We start from the raw sequence: 24,144 nt of genomic DNA, 5'->3' as shown, positions 1-24,144 counted from the left end.
CCGCCCGTCTCCCCCCTGCATTTTAAATTTTTTGGGTTTATTATAAACCCCATCCCACATTCATTTCCTCATTCCTTCATTCAAAACACTACCCATAAACCCCATAACTCCAAAACCCTCATCCTCTCCATCACAAAAACAAGATTCCACAACAACATTCACCAAAATCAAATCAAAACATCCTTTTAACAACAAATTAATCACTCCTCTTTCAACAAAAATCAAAACCAAGCACAAAATCTTCAACCTTTGAGTCGATTTTTGAATTCATAAAGGCAAAGCCTTTCATCTTTAAATCGATTTGGGTGCACTAGAAATTGAAGATTTTCACTCTTTTCTTGGTTCATTCATCATGGCAAAGACAAAGGGAGCAACAAAAGCAACAAAGGCAAAGGCACCAAAGGCAAAGGCACTCTCATCAAGACAAAAGAGTCTTCAAGCAAAGAAAGCATTGGCTATGGTGGTAGCTAGCCCAAACTTGGAGGTGCAACAACAACAACCTCCCATGGAAGCAACAACATCTACTACTCCGGAAATTGCTCAACTTTCGAATTATCAGGAGGTAATTTTCATTTCCAAATCCCATAGGGACACTTTTGCCAAGTTTGCTAGTAAATCATTTCTATCCACCAAGTTTATTTGTGAAGATGCCTTAGATAAGTTGGGTGTCCTTGAGCAAACTAGAGCCTTCTTTAAAGCCATGGGGTTGGAGAAATTGTTTACAACAAAAGAATTGACATACCCCTCCCTTACCTTAGAATTTTTGAGTTCTTTGAAAGTTAATAAGGTTGAGACTATGGAAACCATCGAGTTTCGCCTAGCTAATGTTAGTAGGCGCATCTCCTTTAAGGAAATGGGTAAAGCTTTGGGTCTTAGTGATTCGCCGAGTTATTTCAAGAATGTTGGCAAATATGACCCCGACCCTCTCTGGGAGGCGATTTCCAGAAGGAAATTTGAGAGCTTTCATGCTAGTCGCGCTCTATTAGTCCACCATCCGGGCATTAAAGTGTGGCACAAGGTTGTAGGGAACACCATCATTGCAAGAAAAGACACCAACCATTTCACCAAACTCGATTTTGTTCTTCTTGAGTCGGCCTTGAACATTGGAAGGGAATTCACCAAGCCTTTCAACTCTCTAAGGCTTTTGGTGGATAGATGGCTAAATGTTGATTATGGGAAGCAAGGCACTACCGTTATTGTGAATGGAGGTCTAGTCACTCTTTTGGCTAAATACTTTGATCCTAACTTCAACAAGGATAGCAAGTATGAGGCAAAGAAGGGTGGTCATCTCATTGATATTGATACTATGATAAACAAGTACAAGTGGGTCTCTCATAACCCTCTTGACACCAAGTATGGGTGGCTCACTAGTGAGGCTAGATCTTTTACTTTGCCTTCGAAGATTTGTCGTTTAAGTGTCCACCGGACCAACTATCTCCTTCCCCTTTCAAAAGAGGCCGAATACATTATCCGACAACAAAAGGGTGAAATTGAAATGCCCTCCTCTTCCATTGTCACACCACCCTATCCTTTCAAGTACCAAGAGTTAAAGACCGAAGGTGTTGAAGCAAGCAAAGATTATATGACTCTTCTTATGCAAGAGATGCACAAGCAAGCCTTCAAGGACCGGGAAGATGCTTACTTATCCCAATATCCACCCCTCCTTCACTTAGCTAGGCAAGGACTACTTGACCCTTCATGTCCTTTGCCTAGTTGGGCGGATAGGGAAGTCTTCTTTCCGAGTGCATCTAGGGGTGAGTTTCCGGGTGATAATGAGGTTGTCGGTGATGAAGAGGTTGATGATAACATTGATGAAGAAGCTACTAAAGAAGGAGAAGAGGATGATGAGCAAGGTGAACAAGAAAGTGAAGAGGGAAGTGGTGATGAGTCCACTTCTAGTGAGGAAGATGATGATAGTGATGATATGATGGAAGATTAGCAAGCTTTGGAGGCTCCTACCCTCTTGAGGTTTGTCTATTTATCTCTTTGTTGTATTTTATAAATCTTGATCATTGTTGGAGTAGTCCTAGCACCATAGAGGACTAACACCTTGGCCCCATTGAGGTGTTCTCATTTTATTGTTCCCACCTTTAAAAATCCAAAGTGACAAATTTAGTTTCATGCATTGCATAGTGTGTGCATGAACTACACCCAACCTTAGGACATTAGCAATAATGTCTAACTCGGTTTGGGGAAGTACATACATACACAACGGGAGGTAATCTAAATTATCCTCTTCGTCATAAACAAAACCCATGCATCATGTAGTGTAGATTAGTGTAGCTTGCATTTAGTGTAGAAATCATGCATCATGTTAGCATAATTTCCCATCATTTTGGCCATTGAGGATAATGCCCATATTAGTGTGGGGATGGGAATTCTAATCTAACTTTTATTCAAAAATCCAAAAAAATTGAAAAATTTCGAAAAACCATAAAAAATTGAAAATTGAAAAACCAAAAACATGTTTTTTTCCTTTGTAGTGTAGTCATATATATATATATATATATATATATATATATATATATATATATATATATATATATATATATATATATATATATATTGTGTTTGTTCTATCCTTGTTCACATTGATCGACTACGCCACATCCGAGACATGAGGATATTGAAGACCGTATGGTATGATCTTTCCTATTTCCTTTTTCCTCTTTATGTTAATGACTATGTGGCTTTATTTTGATTGATGCGGTATAACAATGTGAACTTAGGACTTGCATTTAGTTTATATGTCATATTAGTTGGTAGAATCACTTGCATTAGGATGTATATAATAGTTGCATCATGGCATTTAGTTGCATTTAGATGAAATATTTTGAAAAGTGCCTAATTGAGAACTTTGACAAGAGCAACTAAGCCATTACAAATACTTTTTCAACTTAAGACTTCGCCTACTATAATGGTTGTAAAACACCCTAGATTGTGTCATACTAGTGTCTTTCGACCCATGACCCAAAGCCTAGTCAAGGGTTTGCATGTGAGTCACCTATCCAACCCCGTGATGCGATGTGGACTTGGGAGATTGACAACCTCTCAATCAAGCATCAAGTACTTCTATTATTCTTTGCTTTATTATTGGAATCATTAGTAGGTATAATTCTCTTAATCCCTTTTTAATTATTGCCAATTACTTTCATTTGTTCATCATGTTTCACTTTGTTGGTATGATTGACAACCTTGCTAGCATGTTCAACATGATAATGAGTGAGTAGTTCCATAGCTAGGGTTAATGGGTAATTAGGGGAAACCAACATGGGGAATGATTCATGCTTAAATTAATATGCTTTCATGGTTTATTTGCTTGCTTGTTTTGATCTCAACTCATGCACATGTTATGTTTGATGAAATGCGAGCCTATGAATCCTTGCATTTTTTACCCATCACCTATCTTTTCAATGAGACTTGTAAGACATAAACCAACTCGAGTCTCATTAGACCATGCATGTTGTTGATTAAGGAAGACTAAGTCGACTTGTAGGTGTTGTACAATCTAATCGATTCGGCTCCGGGACCCAAACTTTCCTAGGATTGTAAGATATAACCCAACTCAATCCATCACAACAATAATTGCTTGCTTATAATTTGAGAACATGTTTGTATGTTCAATTCCCATGAATCCCCTATGACCCCATGACACCCTAGTCCTTTTTATCAATTGTTTACAACCCTTTCAATTCATCTTGCTTATTTACTTTTATTGCAATTTAGTTTAGTGACCTTCTACATCAACCCAAATTGTGGCACCCCTAAGACACCACTAGTCTCAATAGAAACCTCATTTCAATTCTCGTCCCTTGGGATCCGACCTTTACTTGCCTCTTTACTAATTGTAGAGTTGTTTGTGAAGCTATAAATTGTGTTTTAGTCTAGGTGCTCCTAACGACAAGTTACCGAAAAGATTTAGTTGTCCCGAGCAGTATCTAATGCAAACTAAGACTTGAATGGGAGTAACCATTTTTTTGTAACATACTGGAATTATTATTGCTGTACTGGACTTACTATATTCACACTTCTGAGAGGAACACACTGCTACAACGAAATATGGGGTGATGCATGCTCTATAATAAGACCTTGCTTAAGGATGGAACTTACTATGTGGAATGCATAAGTCTAGCTTCCTAGGATGCATGCTCATTGAAATGGACTAAATGCTTGCTGCACATAGGACTTATGCAACTACAAATAATAATTTTTTTTAGACGTTATATGTGCAGGACTGAGGACTGACGCATCGACTGATAACTGACACTCGGACGCAAGGACTGACCTGTGAACTAGCTAGATACAAACCTGGTAAGCTGATGAACGGGTATACTAATGTCCTATGATGCCTCCCTAAGTGTAATGGTTCATGATGATACGAGATCTAATGAAAACAGACACAAAGAAATCTGGTGATCATGATGGACGTTACTATTATGAGGATGTAATAACTAATGTATACAACAATGTCTATTTATCTTGGAAGACTTAATGCATGCATTGGTTTTCCCTCTTTTTTTTAAACATATTCAGGACTGATTGAAGGACTGATAGACGGAGGTGCATTGTGATAAAATTAGTGACAGATGCGCATGCAGGATGCAAGTATGGTAAGAAAAGGACATCCTAATGTGACGTTGCAGTATGTTAACTCTGATGATCAATTGCAAATGCTTTGGACTTTTTATTAATATACGAAGCTCAAAGGATTGTCCATTACAGCTCAGTGTATACTAGTCTTTTTTTTTAAAAAATTAATTATGGTTATGGGAAAGATATATCATACAAAGATAAATTACACAACCAAAAACAAATCAAGCAGGACACATCAATACATGTCCTAGACAAAGGTTCTACGGGATATATGGTTAGGTTTGTGGGTAGGAAATTGGGTACTCACAACATTAAAATACCTGAGGGTATCTCTCGCTTTTGTGCTTCCCCAGTCATATGGACTGGACGAGTTGCCAAAACGCGACGTCATGAGGTGGAAAATATGTGTAAGGCCTAGTCGGTCGAATGGACCTTCTAAGTATACAACATACTTTAACGAGGGTGAATTAGGGTAGCTTAAGATGACATAATACTGGCTTACGGAGAGCCTATGCCTTTTTTGTCTTTACAATATACATAATATGCAATATACGAAATATAGAATAGAAAGAGACAAAAAGACAAAAACAAAAAAACAAAAATTAGAATGTTAACAAGAATATACGGAGAAAACAATTCTACTACGGAGCAAGATTGAGACCACGTATAAAACCATTAAATCAGGATAAATTCTCTTTCAGTGAAGCTACTGTGCACACAGCCAATTTCATTTAATTTTTGACACATGGTATGTGATTAACATACCACCAGAATCAGTAAGAAATATTTCACACTTCTTTGTCATATTCATTATTACGAATAAAAAAAAGTCAATATATAATATTACAAATAAATTTCAAGTCTTACCCGCTTATTAATTCCCCAGCGGAGTCGCCACTGTGAGATCCCTGAAAAAATCTCCTTTTTGAAATATAAGTAAATAGTATGAAGTCGCCAATAGGTTTTATAAAAAAACATACAAAAATAAGTTAACGGAAAAAGGCCCCTTTTGATCCCTGGAATGGGGACGGATCCGTCACTCCGGTCTGAACCAAAGATTGCAGATTCGGGGGTAAATGTACGATCAGGGAAGGTGTTAGGCACCCGGATCGCCCATCAAACTGACGGCCTCTACTATTTATTTGTAATATTATATTTTTGACGAAATTAATAAAAGAATGAAAAACGATACAAATTATATACAAAGACAAGTTAAATGAGTTAGTTTATATACAAATTATACGATAAGTAATTAAAATAAATAAATTAACGAAATAGAAAAAATAAAGAAAACTTATTTGATGTCGGTACCCTCAGGCCTATGTGGATGTTGACTTTGAATAAAACTCGACTTTGTCGTTAATTATTGGCTCTTATGCGCTTATATGGAAATTGGGATGATTTATGTGAATGGTTTGATTTTGAAACTGGGATAGTATATTATTATGGAACTGAGACGGATGATTTGGGAATATAGAATTTCTGGTCTTGTATGAAGCTTTCGGTCTGATTTGTGTAAGTCTCGTATTATTGTGTGTAAATCCTTGTATGTTGTCCTCTTGGAATTATTTCTGTCCGTCCTCCCTCTGCACAGCCTAGAATGGGCGATTATTTATACTACTTTAGGCATAAGGCTACCGAGATATGGACTCCTTTCGAGATAGAATTTGGATTTCGAATAGAAAAAGCTGAAATAGGAGGAATACTGGGTGCCAGTGATTCTTACGTATGGAATAGTGAGCTAAATAGAAGTATTGGATTCCTAGTGGACAAAGCATTCCCTATTTTATTCAACTTCCAGCTAATACTCATTTGTCCTTTCTTGCACGGTAAATAATTGGTCAACGTACTAGTCCATACGCTTAGACTCGATTATACGGATTTTATATGGCCTTGAGTCATATTTTTATCGGATAATACGTTCACACTCGATTATACGGATTTTATATGGCCTTGAGTCATATTTTGATCGGATAACAGGGAAGGTGATTAGATGGGTTATCGAAATGAATGGAATATGGTGAATTTAACATAGTTGTGAGACCATTTTGAGTAATTGCTCAAAAAATAAGCGTAAAGAGCCTTTAATTATAACATTGTCAATTTTCATTTAGTCATTTAGTTTTAGCCTCATCATCGGGTACCCATAAGGCTAGGTAGACATTTTGAGGTGTCTACACCAATATTCGAGACAAGCATCCAAGAACGGTTTTATAACCTTCACCAGTTTCAAAGTCAAGATTGATCACAAATTGAAAGCACCCATGTCGTGCTTCTCGACATTTGTAAATTCATTTGTCCATTCTTTGAGACTGTTTTCCAAGGCATCCATGATTTGAAGTTTTTTTTCTATATAATAAGAGAATTTTATATTATAGACGGAAGAAGGATGGAAGAATTATGAGAATAAAAGCTCCCTCGACGTCTATATTTATAATAAAAGTTGTTTCCTAAAATCCGTCAGAACTGGCAAACTGGGGAAATGGCGCAGCACTTGCTGCGCCTCTTCGAAGGGTCGCAGCTCCTGCTGTGCCTCTTCCTCAGAGGATGTCTATGATTTTTTTCCACGTTAGATCTTTCCTAATTGTTTTATTGCTTATAATTTCCTATTCGTATAGGTTTTATTTTTGTAATTCCGTCACATTACCATATTTTATGTTTCCTATTTTTCCGGGCATGCTTTTCGAGACGAAATCGACATTTTTGCCAAATAAGCACACTTACCCATTTCATTTTATTTTCTTTTTTGGGGGAATCATTTCACTCCCCGTTTCACATTTCATTTTAAACTTATACTTTTTTTTTCGTTTTTTTTAGCGAGTAGCCCTCCCTACCGTCCGGTCATCAATTTTTTCCACTCATTTCTGGGCAATTTTTTGCATTTTTTAGGTCTTTTCCTCATTTTATGCAATATGTGTTCTATGTACAATCTCTATGTAAATTTCGGCAGCATGATGGCGCAAACCGTCATCTACCAAACCTGTTCTAAGCTAACCTGCAGGAACAAACAAGACAATCCCGCAACAAAGGCACTCAGGCCATCATATACACAATCAAAGTGCCATATGTACATCAAACTGGGGGGGGAGGGGGGCTCTTGCCCAAAACAAGTCCAAAGTCCAAAATGAAGTCCTAAAGTGTACAAAATGTGCACGGTACAGACAACAGAAGAAACAAAAACAGAGACAACTACTCCTGGTCGCCCCACTCAGTGACCCTTGCCTCAAGAGCAGTGATCTCGGCGTCTCGGACCTCCAACTCCCTCAACAGGCGAGCCGTATCCTCCTGGGACTGCGCCAGCTCCCGCTCTAGGTCGCGCTCCCTTTGCAAATGACAAAGAAAATGCCTCATTTCAATCATTTCAAATGCAAATTATAAAACTCAAAATGAAGTAAATAAAAGATTCATACCTGTCGTCCTCGACCGCCAGCAAGTGCCTCGATGGCAGTCGCCCGTAGCCGGTTGGCTACCCTCAACAAAGCCACGTACCGAGACGGGGCCACCTGCATTTCAATAAACGAAGATTTTTCAATGAAATGAACGAATGTATTCTTATACAACAACAACAGATAAACTTAATCAGATGCTTACCCTCATAACCAGGTGCTGCCACTAATCCAGGCCAGCATCTGTCACCGCCTTGCCAAAGTCGCGAAGCTCGGAGATCGTCGTCATCGCCGCCGCGTCAGTGTACTCGAGGGTCTTGGGGTACACTGGGGGATCGACACCCGCCTCCTCAACTTCCTGCAAAATTCAAATGAATTATTTACTCGATGATCATTCATCGTTTATCAAATCAATTCAAAAAAAGGAAGACGAAGTGCTTACCACGACCGACCAGTACGCCAGCCTCTGGCGAATGAACACAGAGTAATCCTCGCCAGGAAGAAGAAGAGCGTCGCCACCGACGTCTGCTAAGTCAGCCTCCCTCTCAGCATCGGAAGGCTCCCTAAACATCGTCCGAGGAGGATCGATGGGAACTGTGACAGCATCACGAGAGAAATGATGGGTCAAGCGCTCGCCCAGATACCACATTGGACCCATCAACGTCCTCAACAGCAACCGACTCGAGCTCCTAGGTCGAAGGACCTCAGCCACAAAGGGAGGGGCGTCAAGGTAGTCCACCCAAGGCCTGGGCACCAACTAAGATAAGCAAACAAGACGTCATTCCTATGATCTTTTCTAGGAAGGTAACGAATAAGCAAATGAAGGAAAGTGATTAAAAAACACTTACGTCACTGAACTTCAGGGCATTCACGCCCCGTCGACAGACATCGTCAGAAGAGCGCTGGCTCTTCCTACGACACATCACCCAATCCCTCACGACGGGATAGGCTCTCATCCCAGGCTCCGTCCTCTTGGGCGCGAAGCCCGGAAAGTAGGAGTACACCCATGCCTGCGAAACAAGACAATCAATGACGATCTTTCACTATTCGATAACAAGAAGAAACAATCTTTCATGACTGAAAATGAAGGTTCATACCTCCAACAGTAGTCCAGGGCCAACAGTAGCAGGAGAAGTCCCCTTCTCCAGCAGCTCAGGACGAACCATGGCCCTCATGTAGCGTGTGAGGACTGCAAAGCCAGAAGTGACCTAGTCCCAACGACCTAGGTCACTCATGTCAGAAAGGAAGGGAAGAAGCTTCGTCGATAGCCTCTCCTCCTTGTCTCCAAGGTAGAGTGAAGACAAGAACCACCAGAGCCACAGGCGGGCTCTCTGCTCCGCCGTGCAAGGAGGAGGAGCCACCTCCCTCCCGTCCATCGTCACCAACGCCAGGGTCTTACCCGCAATGTAATCCCTGACGTAAGTGCTTGGTACTAGCCCGGGAACACCCTCACGGCCGTCCAGCCGATCAGCCTCCTGGCCTCGGCCGAGTCCACCTTCATGGCCGTCGACGGCCACACCACAGCCTCCTCTCCACACGGCAAACCAGAAATCATGCCTTAATCCTCCAGAGTGACCCCAACCTCACCAAAAGGCATGTGAAAGGTCGAGGTCGTGTCCCAATACCGATCAAGGAAGGCTCGAATCAGGCAAAGGTTAGCCAGAAGCTTCCTCCCCTTGATCTCCCTCCATGCTCCCACCAAAGCTCCGAAAGCTCCTAGCTCGATGATGGCCTACTTCTCCTCCGACAGTCTCCCATAGGCATCCATCATCGTCGTGTAGCCAGAAAAGGACCTCATGTTCCCAGCTTCCTATATCGATTTGACGCAAAGCTATCTTTAGCGTGAGTTGAAAGAGAAATAAAATGACAAATAAATTAGTAAAGGAAGATGATGAGAGAATAACAAGATCAAGATTTACCAAACTCTTCACCGTCCTATAAGACAGGTGACTCTCCGCTGCCCAAATGATATGGCGACCATCCCATTTCTCGGCCCACTCAGGTTCCCTCGCTAGCTGGCGACCACCTCGTCTAACGTTGGCCCGCCTCGAGGCCTCCTCTTCAGCAACCTCCTCCTCAGCAGCCTCCTCATCGGCAGCCACCGCAGCAAAAGCCTCCTCTAACACCTCCTCAAAAGTAAGAGAAGGGTGAAAGTCAGTGTCCACGTCCATGGGAGCCCTCCCTGACGTAGAAGCCTCGTCACCTGCAAAATTAGAGTAGTTTAGGCCGCGTCAAGTGACGGCGAGCCTTAAGTCAAGGTATTTTTAAGCTTTCAAACTCCGAAAATGGCCTTTTCTCGCCATCTTTGGCCATTTATTTCTAAACCCGACCGCTCATATGGTAAACTGGGTCAAGTGAAGTCTAAGTTCAAGCCTAGTAATGGGTTTGAGTCGAAATTTCGTCAGCATTTCGTTATAACAGCGATTATGCCCTAGAAAAGTGTCCTAAAAAGCCGTCACAAATCAAAAATATGAGATGGTAGGAATTTTACCCGTCACACAAGGATTCCAAATATCAAGTTTCGTCAGAAATGGACAATCCTAAGGCTATTTTCGAAGCAATTTATGACACAACTGTGAAACCGCCTCAATTCTACTCAAATGCTCAATACTCAATGAAAACTCGAAAAGAACGCATGTTTATGTTCCTTACCCTACCAATTATCCATTTATAAGGTCACTTCACAAGGTAAATTCATTTGGGGAAAAAGCCCCAAATTTTCGACATATTAGGGTTGAAAACTCTAATTTTGTCGACTCAAATCAAGAAAAATGCGGATGTTAATGCAAGAATAATTATAAGCTACATACCCCGATTAGCCATGGCAAATCCAAGATTTTGATTAAATTTTGGCGGAATATCGTCGGAATTTGAGAGAGATTTGAAGGATTTTGTGTTTTGTTATTATGAAATAACACGGGTTCTGTTGAGTTTTTACTCAGACAGGGACGAACCCAAGAAAGGACGCAGCAGGTGTCGCGCCTCTTCCAAGAGCCGCAGCTCGTGCTGCGCCTCTTCCTCAGCTTCCCTCCAATTCGATTTTCAAAAGTTCGTTATAAGTTCGTTATTTGTGGGCCCATCTTTGGTGCGCGTCTTCTCCAACACCATATATCGTATATTTGGTCCGTTTGATGTTTATTCTTCGTTCGGACCCGTATTTCCGGGTAGACTGTGAATCGTCGCAATACTTTATCGAGACTTCGCTTGCAATAACAAGCGGATTTTCTCTGACGGTGTTTCGACAAACCTCAATTATTTTCCCAGCGAGAGTTCATAATAGCCGATTGTTCTTCTCGAGACATGGAGTTCGCTTGAGACCGACCCAGGGAGATTCAACCTCAAGTTTTGCCGGAGTTCGCTTGAGACCGACGCGAGCAGATTCCACCCAGCAGTTTCTACCGACGTCCTGCTACTCTTCAATATTATGTTTAATGTCCCTTCAAAGAAAGAAGTCTCAGGTATGATCTCTTCTTATGGCTGGCGAGCTTCCTTACGTAGCCTAATGGACTTTAAACAACCCTCCCCGATAGTCGAAAGACTCTCAAATGTTCCCAACGACAGGTCCTTGGCTCAGACTCCTTGAGCCGCCTTGTGTCGCCATAGTCGTCAGGTTGTAATCTTCGATTGACCTGATGGCTATACTTTGACTTTCGCCATGTCCAAGCCTCAATCAAAGTGAGGGCTCTGTAGATACTTCATTTCTACACCTCCCGCAAGCCACCCGGTGATGATTGGGCCGCATGTTTGGTACGCGGAATGATTTATGAAGATTCGTAAGTTTATCGTCAAGTGATAGCTCAAATACTTATGTCTACCCCTTGGTCATCATCTACGCGCCATTACGGTCGTTTTGACAGTAATTAGAGTTCATTTGGAGTGCGGGTCAAAAACCGTCTTCATTATCTAATAAACCGTTTAAAATGCCGAGTCGGAATGTTCCGAATATTTCTATTCCATATTTCAATCTTTTAATCTTTTGGCAAAATATATCCCGAAATTATATTTTAAACAATAAGGAAGTTGTGATCTACCGCAATTCCATAACAGAAACGCGGAAAATCTTTCTTCCGCAGGAGGAAACTCATGGGGAAAGGACGCAGCACCTGCTGCGCCTCTTCCAAGAGCCGCAGTGGTTGTTGCGCCTCTTCCCCAGCTCATTTCTGGCGTATTCTAAGATCTTTTCGAGATTTGTTTCCAAAGTTTTACCGAAAACCTAATTCCTCTGTGTGATTAGTATAAATAGGGACCTTCGTTCCTCATATTTCTCACGCAAGTGTCCGCCTTTCTCTTCAACCTTTGCATTCTAAGACCATCCTCTTGCTTATTGGCGTCTACGTGCTTGAACTTTCGACCACGTAAGCTCGGATCCTTCTGAGTACCAGCCTCGTTTTGCATGACCGACCAATTTGACCAACTCCACTCAATCAATTTAATCAATTTAGTTTAATTCTTCTTAAGAAGGCACTTTCGTCGTACATTCGAGTCGAGCAATCACTAATCGTTAACTTAGTCAATATTGTTTCGTCAAACATGTAAGTTTGAGGGTGTAAATCTCATGTTTTATTCTTGTACCTTTTATTGTATAAATTATTGTAAGATTTACGTCAAAAAACTATTTAAAACCTTTTATCAAACCCTTTTTTCGGATTAACAGAGATCAGACGTCGAGAAGAAACGCAGCAACAGCTGCGCCTCTTCAAAGAATCGCAGTACCTACTGCGCCTCTTCCTGAGGTTGCCGCTGTTTATGCTCTTCTTCTTCTTCCTTTGTTCTTCGTTGATTCGTCCTTTTTATTCCGTTTCCTTATCTTTCTTCATTATTCTTTCGTATAATAATTGGTAATTTATCACTTTTAATTTCCGACTTAAATCCCTAATAATCCATATTTGCGGGTTTTCGTCATTAAAATCAAATCCGGATTTTAGAGATTCGAGTCATCCCTATCAAGTCTCTGAAATTTATCTTTTGTATATTTTCACCTAGTATAATTTAATTTGTGTAACAAACCTAATTAATTCATATTAACCAAAATTGTAATTAGTAATTAATTCATTTGTAATTTCTAATTAGTTTGAGTCCGTTCTTTATTGCTTTTATGACCAATTTGTATGTAAATAATTAGCTAAATCACTTCCATCCGAGTCAAATATCAATAATCGATCATTAAATTACCAACGAACATTAACGATATGCAGCTCCGGCTTCACAGCCAGAACTCACCTCAGGAACAGACGCAGTGACCACTGCGCCTCTTCCAAGGGACGCAACTCTGTTGCGCCTGTTCCTGGTTGAGTTCTGCCTCTGAACTTCCGTTTCTGTTTTGACCTAGTTCATTAGCTTACGCAGTATTATCACCATTAATCTGTCCGCGTTCTAACCTTAATTATTTTCCTTTTCTTTTTCTAAAATTATCTGTTTTAAATGTATTTTTTACGTAAATCAATCGAATCCGTTGTAATTATTTTAATTTTTGTTTATCGCAATTTATTTATTGTTGTGTTTGTTATTGTATGATTTATTCACTTGTGTTCACATGTAATTAATTTAAACCCTAATTCGACATAGTGAGTGTTAAATTATATGTTCACCGACTTGGTTAATTCTCACATGCTAGGATTAAAACGTTGCTTGTTACATTGCATGCATATAATCGACAACATATCAAGTATAGATGATTTTCCCTAATCATTAGTAGAGGCCGCTATCGAGGAGGCGGGATTAGGTGTTCGATCAAAAGAGCTTCCTAATACGTACCCTCACCCCTTACTCCAGATCTCTGTGAACACCCGTGTTCATTGGCATCCACGAGAGTCATTCTAGACATAGAATGCTAAGGATTACGAGTTCTTGGTGTCTATGTCACTACTTTGTGTCTTGGCATGACGCGAAGTATTCGAACGGTTTCCAATGTTCCACAATAAATTGGTGGCGACTCCACAAATGCAAACGCTTGTTTTCCCAAGCGACCCCGTGGGCCCTCCCGTGTCCACACGTATCATTGTCATACAAGGAGCATTTTTCATTGAATGATTGCAGCCATGAATTAATGGTGATCGGTGTAAGAGTATTAGATGAATCCATTGCGGTAAAAGATGACTACAAAACGGATATGAAGGAAAAATTAACATTTATTGTTATAATACTCGTAAATATTAATACAGGTATTGCATTTTCATAGTGACCTTTACCCAACTATGATAAATGATTCCGAGACCCAAAATTCTTATTAAGTTTGATGTGAGCCAACGGGCCCTCTACACCTTTACTAATATAACTTGGTGGGTTAACCCGTTTAACCGATTCTACAATTAGAACTCTCGGTCGATGAATTTACGTTAAGTCCATCTTTAGCCCGAACCTATTGCAGCTACGGTCGCAAAATACCTTCGTTGAGATCAACCAAATTTTCGAAGTGTAATAACTATTTATTACCCCACTAACCCAACGTCAATAGAAGCACCCCGAAAAATCGTATTGTACCCCTTATGAAATTGAGATTCATGGGCTCCTACTATTTGGTAAGGCTAAGTCTCAATGTTTTAAAAGTAAAGGTCTTGTCAATTTATTATCTATCAATTTTAAGTTAGCTAAAAGTTGAATTTTCGATAATTATAATTGACACGGTCGAGGACTCGATATGATATGCATGTGTTGTTATGGCGATTTGGCAATGCATGCAACATATTAAAAGAAATGCAAAGCAAAATAATAAATTCCTAGTATGGCCTTCCTAAAATGGAAAATCAAATAATATATTACAAATTCGGAAACCAACTCCTTTGGTCCCTTGAATCTTCAAGTGGCACGCCTCCCTAGAACACCGTCTTTGTCAGAACGCCTTTTCGAATGGCACCGTCTTGAAGAAAATCCGGAATTACAAATAATAATAAAAATACATAGTTATTCCTATTATACATTTGTAAAATGAAAAACTTGTAAAATAAAAGTGATACGAGATCACATTAAATTACAACCGAATCAATATTCCCTTACATTACGGGTAATATCGATTAAAACTAAGGCCATACTAAGATAAAATTACATAATTGAAAATTATATAAAAAAAATATGACATTCAATAATGAAATATGCAGCATTATAATATGTGTCTATCATACCAAAATATGTGTCAAATCGCCCTATTTAACTTATATCGATTATATAACCCGGTTTTATGGAAATGCACGATTTTAAATTATTAAAATCGCTAAATAATACTAAAATCTAATTTTAGTCCAAGTTAATTATCCTAACACTCTTAGGACTCAAAAATTAGTTATTACTCAATTTTTGACAATAATTCAACTTGACCTAATTTTATGCTCATTTTGACCCCAAAATCATAACTATTATAAAATAAATCCAAATTTAATGACAATTATTTCAAAATTTTATTTTAAATTTTTTAGCATTCTGGAATATATCCATGACACTCATAATGTCAAAAATCATGGTCAAAATTTTCGAATTTATTTCGAGAAAAATTAGTTGCGATTTATCGGTTTTATCAAATTAATCTAATCAATTTTACAACTTTAGATCTAATAAGTGGGATATAAATGCAACCTAAAATAATTTTCTCATGCCATGTAATTCGTTTTAGCTATATATGCTAAAATAGTCAATATTTATGTCATTTTTACACTAAAAATTTATAAATCATGCTAAATGAATCAAGTTCATCTTAAATTTTACGCCCCGTGAGTAAAATATGCATGTGACAACATATTAAAATTTCATGGCCTATTTCAAAGTTTAACTATATTTAACCATTTTACCTCCATTTAATTCATTTTTATCTCATAAAAATCATAATTCATACAAATAAATCAAATTTATACGAAATTTTACATAAAATAATTTAAATATTCATGTGAGGTCATATAAAAGTTTTAAGGTCAGAAACTAAGTTTAACTATTTTTAGCATTTTGAACACCATTTTAGTCATAAAAATGTAATAAAATAGCTAAAAATCATTAAAATGAGCAATAAAATACCATAAATCATAAAAATGACCTAAAACCATTTTAGGACCAGAATATACAACAAGCATCAATATTACGTGGCTTTATCTAATAAATCACAAATATTTAGTTTTAATTAAGTTACTAGTAACTCGAAAAAACTATAAATCGATTATGCATGCAACATCCTATGCTCTGATACCAATTGTTAGGTTCATATACCTATTATTAGACTCTTCTAATAGTGAAATAATTAACATTTTAATATGAGTTCTAAGGATCTAGTGCATGCATAACTTAATAAGAAATAAAATGAGAAAACAATGGTTCTTACATTGTTATTTTCGGATTTTGGGCACAAGTAAGGTCTCCAACCTTCACTTGTTCTTGAGCTTAAATGTCAATGGAAGATCCTCCAACCTTTGTCTCAAAGTAGAAACCCTCCTCAAGAGATGCACCCAAGATTAGCCCTTATCACTACTAAATAATATTTGCTAGATATTTATTTAGTAGTCTACCTTAAAATTGACTACTAATACTCATATATTACATTAATAATATTGGTAGTATTCTTGAATAATCTAGATTAAAACTTCTCAAGTTTTTAGAGAAAGAAAACCAAGTATGAGAGAGGAGTTTTTGCATGTGAATGAATGTCCAAAAATAAGAGAACAAATTCTCTTCAAGTACATGGGAAAACCGGTGGGGAGGGACTCCTTTTTGGGGGACCTATGCACATATATTCTCACAAATGTCTTTATCATTGTGATAGGTATGCATGCCTATTAGACTAGGTAATAAAGTTGCTTATTTATTTTCAATAAACAAACAACCCACTAAACCCCTAATTCCACCATCATTTCGGTCCATTACATAAAATGGACATCCATTTTAATTTGTCAATTTGTCATTTGTCACACAATATGTCACATGTAGTATGTAACATGTTATTAATTAATCTAAAGCATATTTATCAAATAAATATCATTATTTACATTAATCAAATTACATATAACAAATTGTCTAGTAATACTTGATCACATAAATAAAATGGGTCATATAATTATAATTCACAACATTTTGTAATTATAATTAACAATTCATTCTTATCTCTATTGTTTTATAAACAATAATCAATTTTAGTAATAAAATCTTTTAATTACTAAAATAAATCTTATTTAATCAAATTACAATAAGATATAAATATTCTCACTCACAAATGAATTGTTCAATTTTAAGGAATTGATTAACTTGTATCGTCATACAATTAATCATCTTATAGGTGTGACCTTAAGGGATCAACTGACCACCACCGTCCTACGACAGTAATGGCAAACACTAGCAAGCCAATCGTTACTGATTAATGTTGATCAGTTGACTATATAAATGAATCATCCCTTACGTATTCTTATTATGAGATTTAATTATGATTTAAATCATATGATCGCACTATTATTGAGGACACATACTCCAACAGCACCTACACTAACATGAATGTAATATTTACAAAAAATGGTGGTTCTTGAGGAACTCCACCAAACCTATTCATTGCTCAAGAACTTTTAACTTGTCTCCTCCTCGGGAAGGGGTTCCTCGAGGTAGAGCACTTCAAAAAGACCCTTATCATCTCCTTCGTAGTAACGCTTGAGTCGTTGCCCGTTGACTTTGAAGGTTCCTCCTTCCTCACTCCAAAGTTCCAAGGCACTGTAAGGAGATATGCCCATCACTTTGAAGGGTCCCGACCACCTTGATCTACGGTTGCCCGGGAATACCTTAGTTTTGGAATTGAAAAGGGGAACAAGGTCCCCTACACCGATATCTTTGTTCACAATTTTGGCATCGTGCCATTTCTTCGTCTGATCCTTGTAAATTTTGGAGCTCTCATAAGCTTCCAATCTCAATTATTCTAGTTCATTCATTTGAAGGAATTGAACTTCTCCGGCGGCATCAAAAATCAAAATTCATTTATTTAAGAGCCACCAAGCCTTGTGCTCCAACTCAACGGGTAAATGACAAGCTATGCTATACATAAGCTTGTAGGGCGTGGTTCCCAATGATGTTTTGTATGCCGTACAGAGAGCCCATAAGACATCCGACAATTTTTGTGACAAATCTTTTCGATTATTGCTTGTCACCTTTTCGAGTATTGCCTTGATTTGCCAGCTAGACACTTCCACTTGCCCACTAGTTTGTGGATGGTAGGCAAGGGCGGTCTTGTGCCTCACTCCGCGATTTTCTAACAATGACTTGAATGTGCTCTTCCGGAAATGGGAGCCACCATCACTTATCACAACTCGTGGAGTTCCGAACCGGGAGAAAATTGTGCTTTTGAAAAACTTCATCACAACCTTGGAGTCATTGGTTGGTGATGCAACCGCCGCTATCCACTTTGAAACATAGTCTATGGCGACCAAAATGTATTCATTTCCGCATGAGTTGGGAAATGGTCCCATGAAGTCTATACCCCAACAATCGAATAGCTCAATTTCAAGGATGTTGTTAAGGGAGGTCTCATTCCTTTTTCCGATGTTACTCGTCCGTTGACAAGCGTCACATGATTTCACCAAGTAATGGATGTCTTTGAACATAGAGGGCCAATAGAATCCGCCTTGGAGTATCTTGTCAATGGTTCTCGAAATGGCCAAGTGTCATCCATAGGCCGAATTGTGTATTCGATCAACGATTTCCATGCCCTCTTCTCTAGACACGCATCTCCGGAACATCCCATTCCCACACTTACGGAACAAGTGGGGATCATTCCAAAAATATCTCTTGTAATCATGCCTCAACTTCCTCCTTTCTCTTGAGTCAAGCTCATCGGTATAAACCCATTTACCAGGTAATTAGCAAGGTCCGCAAACCATGGAGTGGTGGTGCTCACTCCCATAAGACTATCTTCTCTTAGCCACTAATTAATCGGCCCACTTTCGTCTCGAATTCCATGATCTTCAACGGTTAACCGAGATAGGTGGTTGACCACAACGTTCTCAGTTCCCGCCTTGTCATTGATTTCCAAGTCAAACTTTTGAAGCAATAAAACCCACCTCAAGAGACTTGGCTTGGCATCCTTTTTAACCATGAGTTGCCTCAAAGCGGTGTGATCGGTATACACCAGCACCTTGGAGCCAACTAAATATTATCGAAATTTCTCTATAGCATAAATAATTGCCAACATCTCCTTCTCCGTAGTTGAATAGTTGCATTGGGCTTGGTCAAGAGTTTTGCTAGTGTAGTAGATGACAAGGTGCTTTTTGTCAACTACTTGGCCGAAAACCGCACCCACCACAAAATCCGACGCATCACACATAATATCGAATGGGAGATTCAAATCCTGAGCCCGAATTATAGCATCCGAGACCAAAGCATGCTTCAACCTATGGAATGGCTCAAGACAAATTTCATCAAACACAAATGGCACGTCTTTGAGGAGAAGTGAGGTTAATGGTTTTGCTATATTTGAAAAATCTTTAATGAATCGCCGATAAAATCCGGCATGGCCAAGAAAAATACTCACCCCGTTCACATTTAAGGGAGGTGATAAATTTTCTATGACCGCCACTTTGGCTCCATCAACCTCAATGCCCCTCTTGGAGATAATGTGACCGAGCACAATCCCTTCTTCAACCATAAAATGGCATATTTTCCAATTTAAAACTAGATTGTGCTCTTCACATCTCTTCAAAACATTTGTCAAATTAACAAGTCCATGGTCAAAGGAGTCTCCCTGGACACTAAAGTCGTCCATGAAGACTTCCATGCTCTTTTCAAGAAAATCCGAGAAAATTGCCCTCATACACCTTTGAAAGGGGTCGGGTGCATTACACAGCCTAGATGGCCTTCTCCGGTAAGCATAAACTCCAATGGGGCATGTAAATGTTGTTTTCTCTTGGTCTTCCGGATGGATTGGGATTTGGAAAATCCGGAGTATCCATCAAGAAAACAATAGTAAGCATACCCTGCTAGCCTTTCTAGCATTTGATTAATGAAGAGGATGGGGAAGTGGTCTTTGAGGGTGGCGGCATTTAGTTATCTATAATCAATGCACAACCGCCACGCGGTCACCAGACGAGTAGGTATGTGAGTCTCATCCTCTTGTTCCACCATAGTTACCCCACCTTTCTTGGGCACTACATGGACGGGACTCACCCACTTACTATCGGTGATTTGGTAAATAATCCCCGCTTCAAGCAATTTTAAGACCTCATTTTTCACAACCTCGGCCATATTTGGGTTTATTCGCCGTAGACCTTCAACCTTAGGTTGACTTCCCTCCTCTAACACGATCATATGCCCTACATTTGGGCTTAATCTCTTTATGTCCTTAATGTTATGCCCTAGTGAGGTCTTGTGGGCTTTCAAGACTTTTAAAACTTTTATCTGTTGAGCTTCACTTAGGTTGGCATTGATAATCACGGAGTGAGACTCTCCCTCGCCAAGAAAGGCATACTTGAGTGAGGGAGGAAGAGGTTTGAGTTGTACCTTTGGAGGGAGAAGTCCCTCCACCTCCTTCAAAAGTTCATCATCGACCTCATGGTCTTCCTCCATTTCCTCATCATGTAGGGAGATTTGGAAGAGGCTTATTCCATCTCCGACTCTTCCCGAGCCAGTGATTCAACTACTTCATCAATCACTTCAATAGTACATACTCTTTCAACTTTGGGGTCTTATTATCAAATTTGGAAGATTAAATTCGACCTTGTCACTCTCAATCCGGAAGGTTAGCCGCCCATTTCTCATATCAATAATTACTCCTCCGGTAGCCAATAATGGCCTACCTAGGATAATGGGAGTATGGCTATCCTTCGGGATGTCAAGGACAACAAAATCGGCCGGGATTAAATATTTTCCAACTTTGACAGGTATGTCCTCAAGCACCCCCAAAGGGCGCTTGACGGACCTATCCGCCAATTGGAGGGTCATGGTAGTAGGAACAAGACTATGAATGCCAAATTTCCTTGCAACTTTTAGAGGAATATCACTCACACTTGCTCCCAAGTCACAAAGAGCTCTTGATATCGGAACACCACCAACTACGCAAGGAATTGAAAAGATTCTCAAGTCACCAAGTTTAGTGGGCATTTTGTTAAGGATATGAGCACTACATGCTTCTACCATTACCACTATATCTTAGTCACCCAAGACTCTTTCTTAGTCAATATGTCCTTTAAAAATTGTGTGTAAGTTGGCATGTTCAAAATCACTTCGGTAAAGGGTAGGGTTACTTTAAGTTTCTCTAGAATGTCACAAAACTTGGCATACTTGAAGTTTTCCCTACTCTTTATTGCTCTTGAGGGGTAAGGAATACGGGTAACAAGTTGAGAATCGGAGAGTACCTTTGGAGGGTTTGATTTCTTTGTTACCTTTGTGGCGGGTTGCAAAAGCACTTCTTCGGTAGCATGTTCACCCCCTTCATCCTCATAAGGTAGATCCTAAACTAAACCATCAACTTCCTTTTCCACTTGTATTTCTTCACTTGAAGATTCTTCACTTGCTTTCTTCCCTTTATTTGCTTCACTCATCCTTGCCGATGGTGTCATCGGTGGGCTTTCCCTTCCACCATTCACTTCCATCCTCTTTCTCTTGGGATCCACATCAACTTCAATTTTAAGGTTCTTGTAAGAGTCTTCAAGCTCTATGCCACTTCTCAAGACTACTGCATGTGCTTGGCGGCTAGTAGAAGCATCTTTTGAGCTTTGACCTTGAGCTAGCAAACCACCGGATGGTCTATGAGGATTAGCAAGAGCTAGCAAGCCACCGGGTGGTCTATGATTTCACTTCTTGTTCACTAGAAATCGTGAAATTAGCCAAGTCTTGGCTATGTTGCATTTGCATGTTCTTCATCATCTTCATGATTTCACTTTGGGAAGTGTCAACCATGGGGTCTTGATAAGGTTTATTAGCAATGGGTAAATGTGACACCCCCATACTCCAAGTGCCTTACCAGGACCACTTAGGTATAGGAACATCACCATCTCGGTTTCCCGAGGCAATGATAATCAAATGACAATGAAGAAACATAATTTAAATAGCAATACGGTTTAAAGTGATTACATGTTCAAATCCAAAACTAATAAAAGTACAATACAAGTTCTCAAAATCCAAATGTCTCAACAACTAAAGTGTAAGAGCGGAAGACTTTAAACTGCCTCGTAGTGACTCATCCCAGCTATCCCGAAAGCATCATATCAAACCTGCTCAACAACTGCTCACCATCCCCGAATAGATCACCATAGGTTTACCAAAACAAACAACGGGGTCAGTACTAATTACACAACATAAATCACAATAAGACAAATGTCAAACAGCTCAATCATCACATCAACCCCAACTCCGTAATCAATCTCCTCATAACTGACTACACACTAAAGTGTGTAGTCCTGCCAGAGTACCCATCGCAACAGGTACTCCACACCGCCAGTGGGGGACCGCAGCCGTTCCCACCTAAGCCCCGCTCATCTCCATCGAGCGATAAACCCAAGTTCATTAATATGCACATCCCTTCTATGGCGGCTTCCACAGAAGGCTAATCAAGGGCGTGAAGCCACTCCTGCAAGTGACTCCACTCAGCCAGGGACGCACCCCGAAGATCACAGACAGATAAAAGTAATCACAACACAAAATCAACAACCGTCTGAATCAATCAACAATACGAAATCTCAACTGTCTGAATCAATCAACAATCACTAACTACAACACATTCACCACACATTATGTAATTAATACCGAGTAGGGAAACCCTCCCTGGAAAGCAATCATAATTCAGACGATCTAGCAGTTGACTCAAAACCGCTCTTCTACGAATCCTCCTACTATACACATATTCATACAATCACTACCACAACAATATAATCACAAAACCTCCAATTCCCATATTAGGGTTTAACCAAAATCACTCAAATGCTATAAAGATGGTACATAGAACTTACCCTTGACGCAAGGATCACAATGGTATAAAGAACAAAGGAATCCGACACCTCTAGCTCCGGTATTTGCCAATAAAGCAGAAGAATAAAGCAACGTAACTTGAATTCTCTTTTAATCAATGAATTAGGTTTGTAAAAGTGTTTAAGAAAGATAAAGAAAAGTATTATATATTAATCCACCTTATTAACAAAACCCGTCAAATAACACCTGATAACTGACCTACTCGATCGAGTAAGTCTCGTACTCGATCGAGTGCCACTTAATCGATCGAGTGCCAAGGCTACTCGATCGAGTACCCTACATGCAGACTACTATCTCGTATTCCAAACATACTTACTCGACAGAGTAAGCCCCACTCGATAGAGTACCCACAGACTCATAAAACCGTAGTATTACAGTCTTCCCTCCTTAAAAAGAACTTTGTCCCCGAAGTTCAAACCACAACAAAACAAAAACACACTAACACTCTCCCGATACAACAACAAAACAAAACTCAAAATAAAACTCCAAAACATACTCACCAAACCAAACTCAACCCGACTCAAACAGCAACTAACTATATCAAAATCAACATAAAAACACTTCGCGACCATCTCCTACCCCCTAAAAGAAACAAGGTTACGTCCCCGTAACCATACATACCTGATCAAAAAGAGATGGGTAGCGCTCTCTCATGGCCTCCTCCGCCTCCCATGTAGCCTCCTTAACCTCATGATTATACCAAAGAACCTTAAGCAACACTGTCTCACCATGTCTAGTCTTCCTAACCATCCGGTCAAGGATCTGTTTAGGCACCTCAAGATAAGACAAGGACTCATCCAGCTCTATGTTCTCCACCTCTAGCACATGTGACGGGTCACTAACATACTTCCGCAGCTGAGACAAATGAAACACATTATGTACCCTATCCAAAGCAGACGGTAAAGCCAACCGATAAGCAACCTCTCCAACACGGTCTAACATCTCATACGGTCCTATGAACTTCTGACTCAGCTTCCCTTTCTTACCAAATCTCATGACCCCACGCATAGGAGACACTTTCAAAAGAACCTTGTCCCCAACCTGAAACTCTATATCCCTGCGATGTAGATCAGCATAACTCTTTTGTCAATCTTGGGCCGCTCTCATCCTTTGTCTGATCATCTTAATCTGCTCTACCATCTCATGTACCATCTCTGGTCCTAAAACCACTGCCTCAGCACTGTCGTCCCAACAAATCGGACTCCTACATCTCCTCACATATAAAGCCTCAAATGGCGTCATACCAATACTGGTG

General features: G+C 39.5%; 1 protein-coding gene across 1 annotated transcript; it reads right to left on the bottom strand.

The window, feature by feature from the left end:
• Positions 1-20,594: 20,594 nt before the first annotated feature.
• On the bottom strand, positions 20,595-21,059 carry LOC141607661 (DNA damage-inducible protein 1-like). Its single transcript, XM_074427016.1, has one exon. It carries the CDS (start codon positions 21,057-21,059, stop codon positions 20,595-20,597), a length of 465 nt encoding a protein of 154 aa, XP_074283117.1.
• Between the last annotated feature and the right edge of the window lie 3,085 nt (positions 21,060-24,144).

Source organism: Silene latifolia, chromosome 10 (assembly GCF_048544455.1).
Source record: "Silene latifolia isolate original U9 population chromosome 10, ASM4854445v1, whole genome shotgun sequence".
NCBI lineage: Eukaryota > Viridiplantae > Streptophyta > Magnoliopsida > Caryophyllales > Caryophyllaceae > Silene > Silene latifolia.
This window is presented reverse-complemented; position numbering and strand designations above follow the sequence as displayed.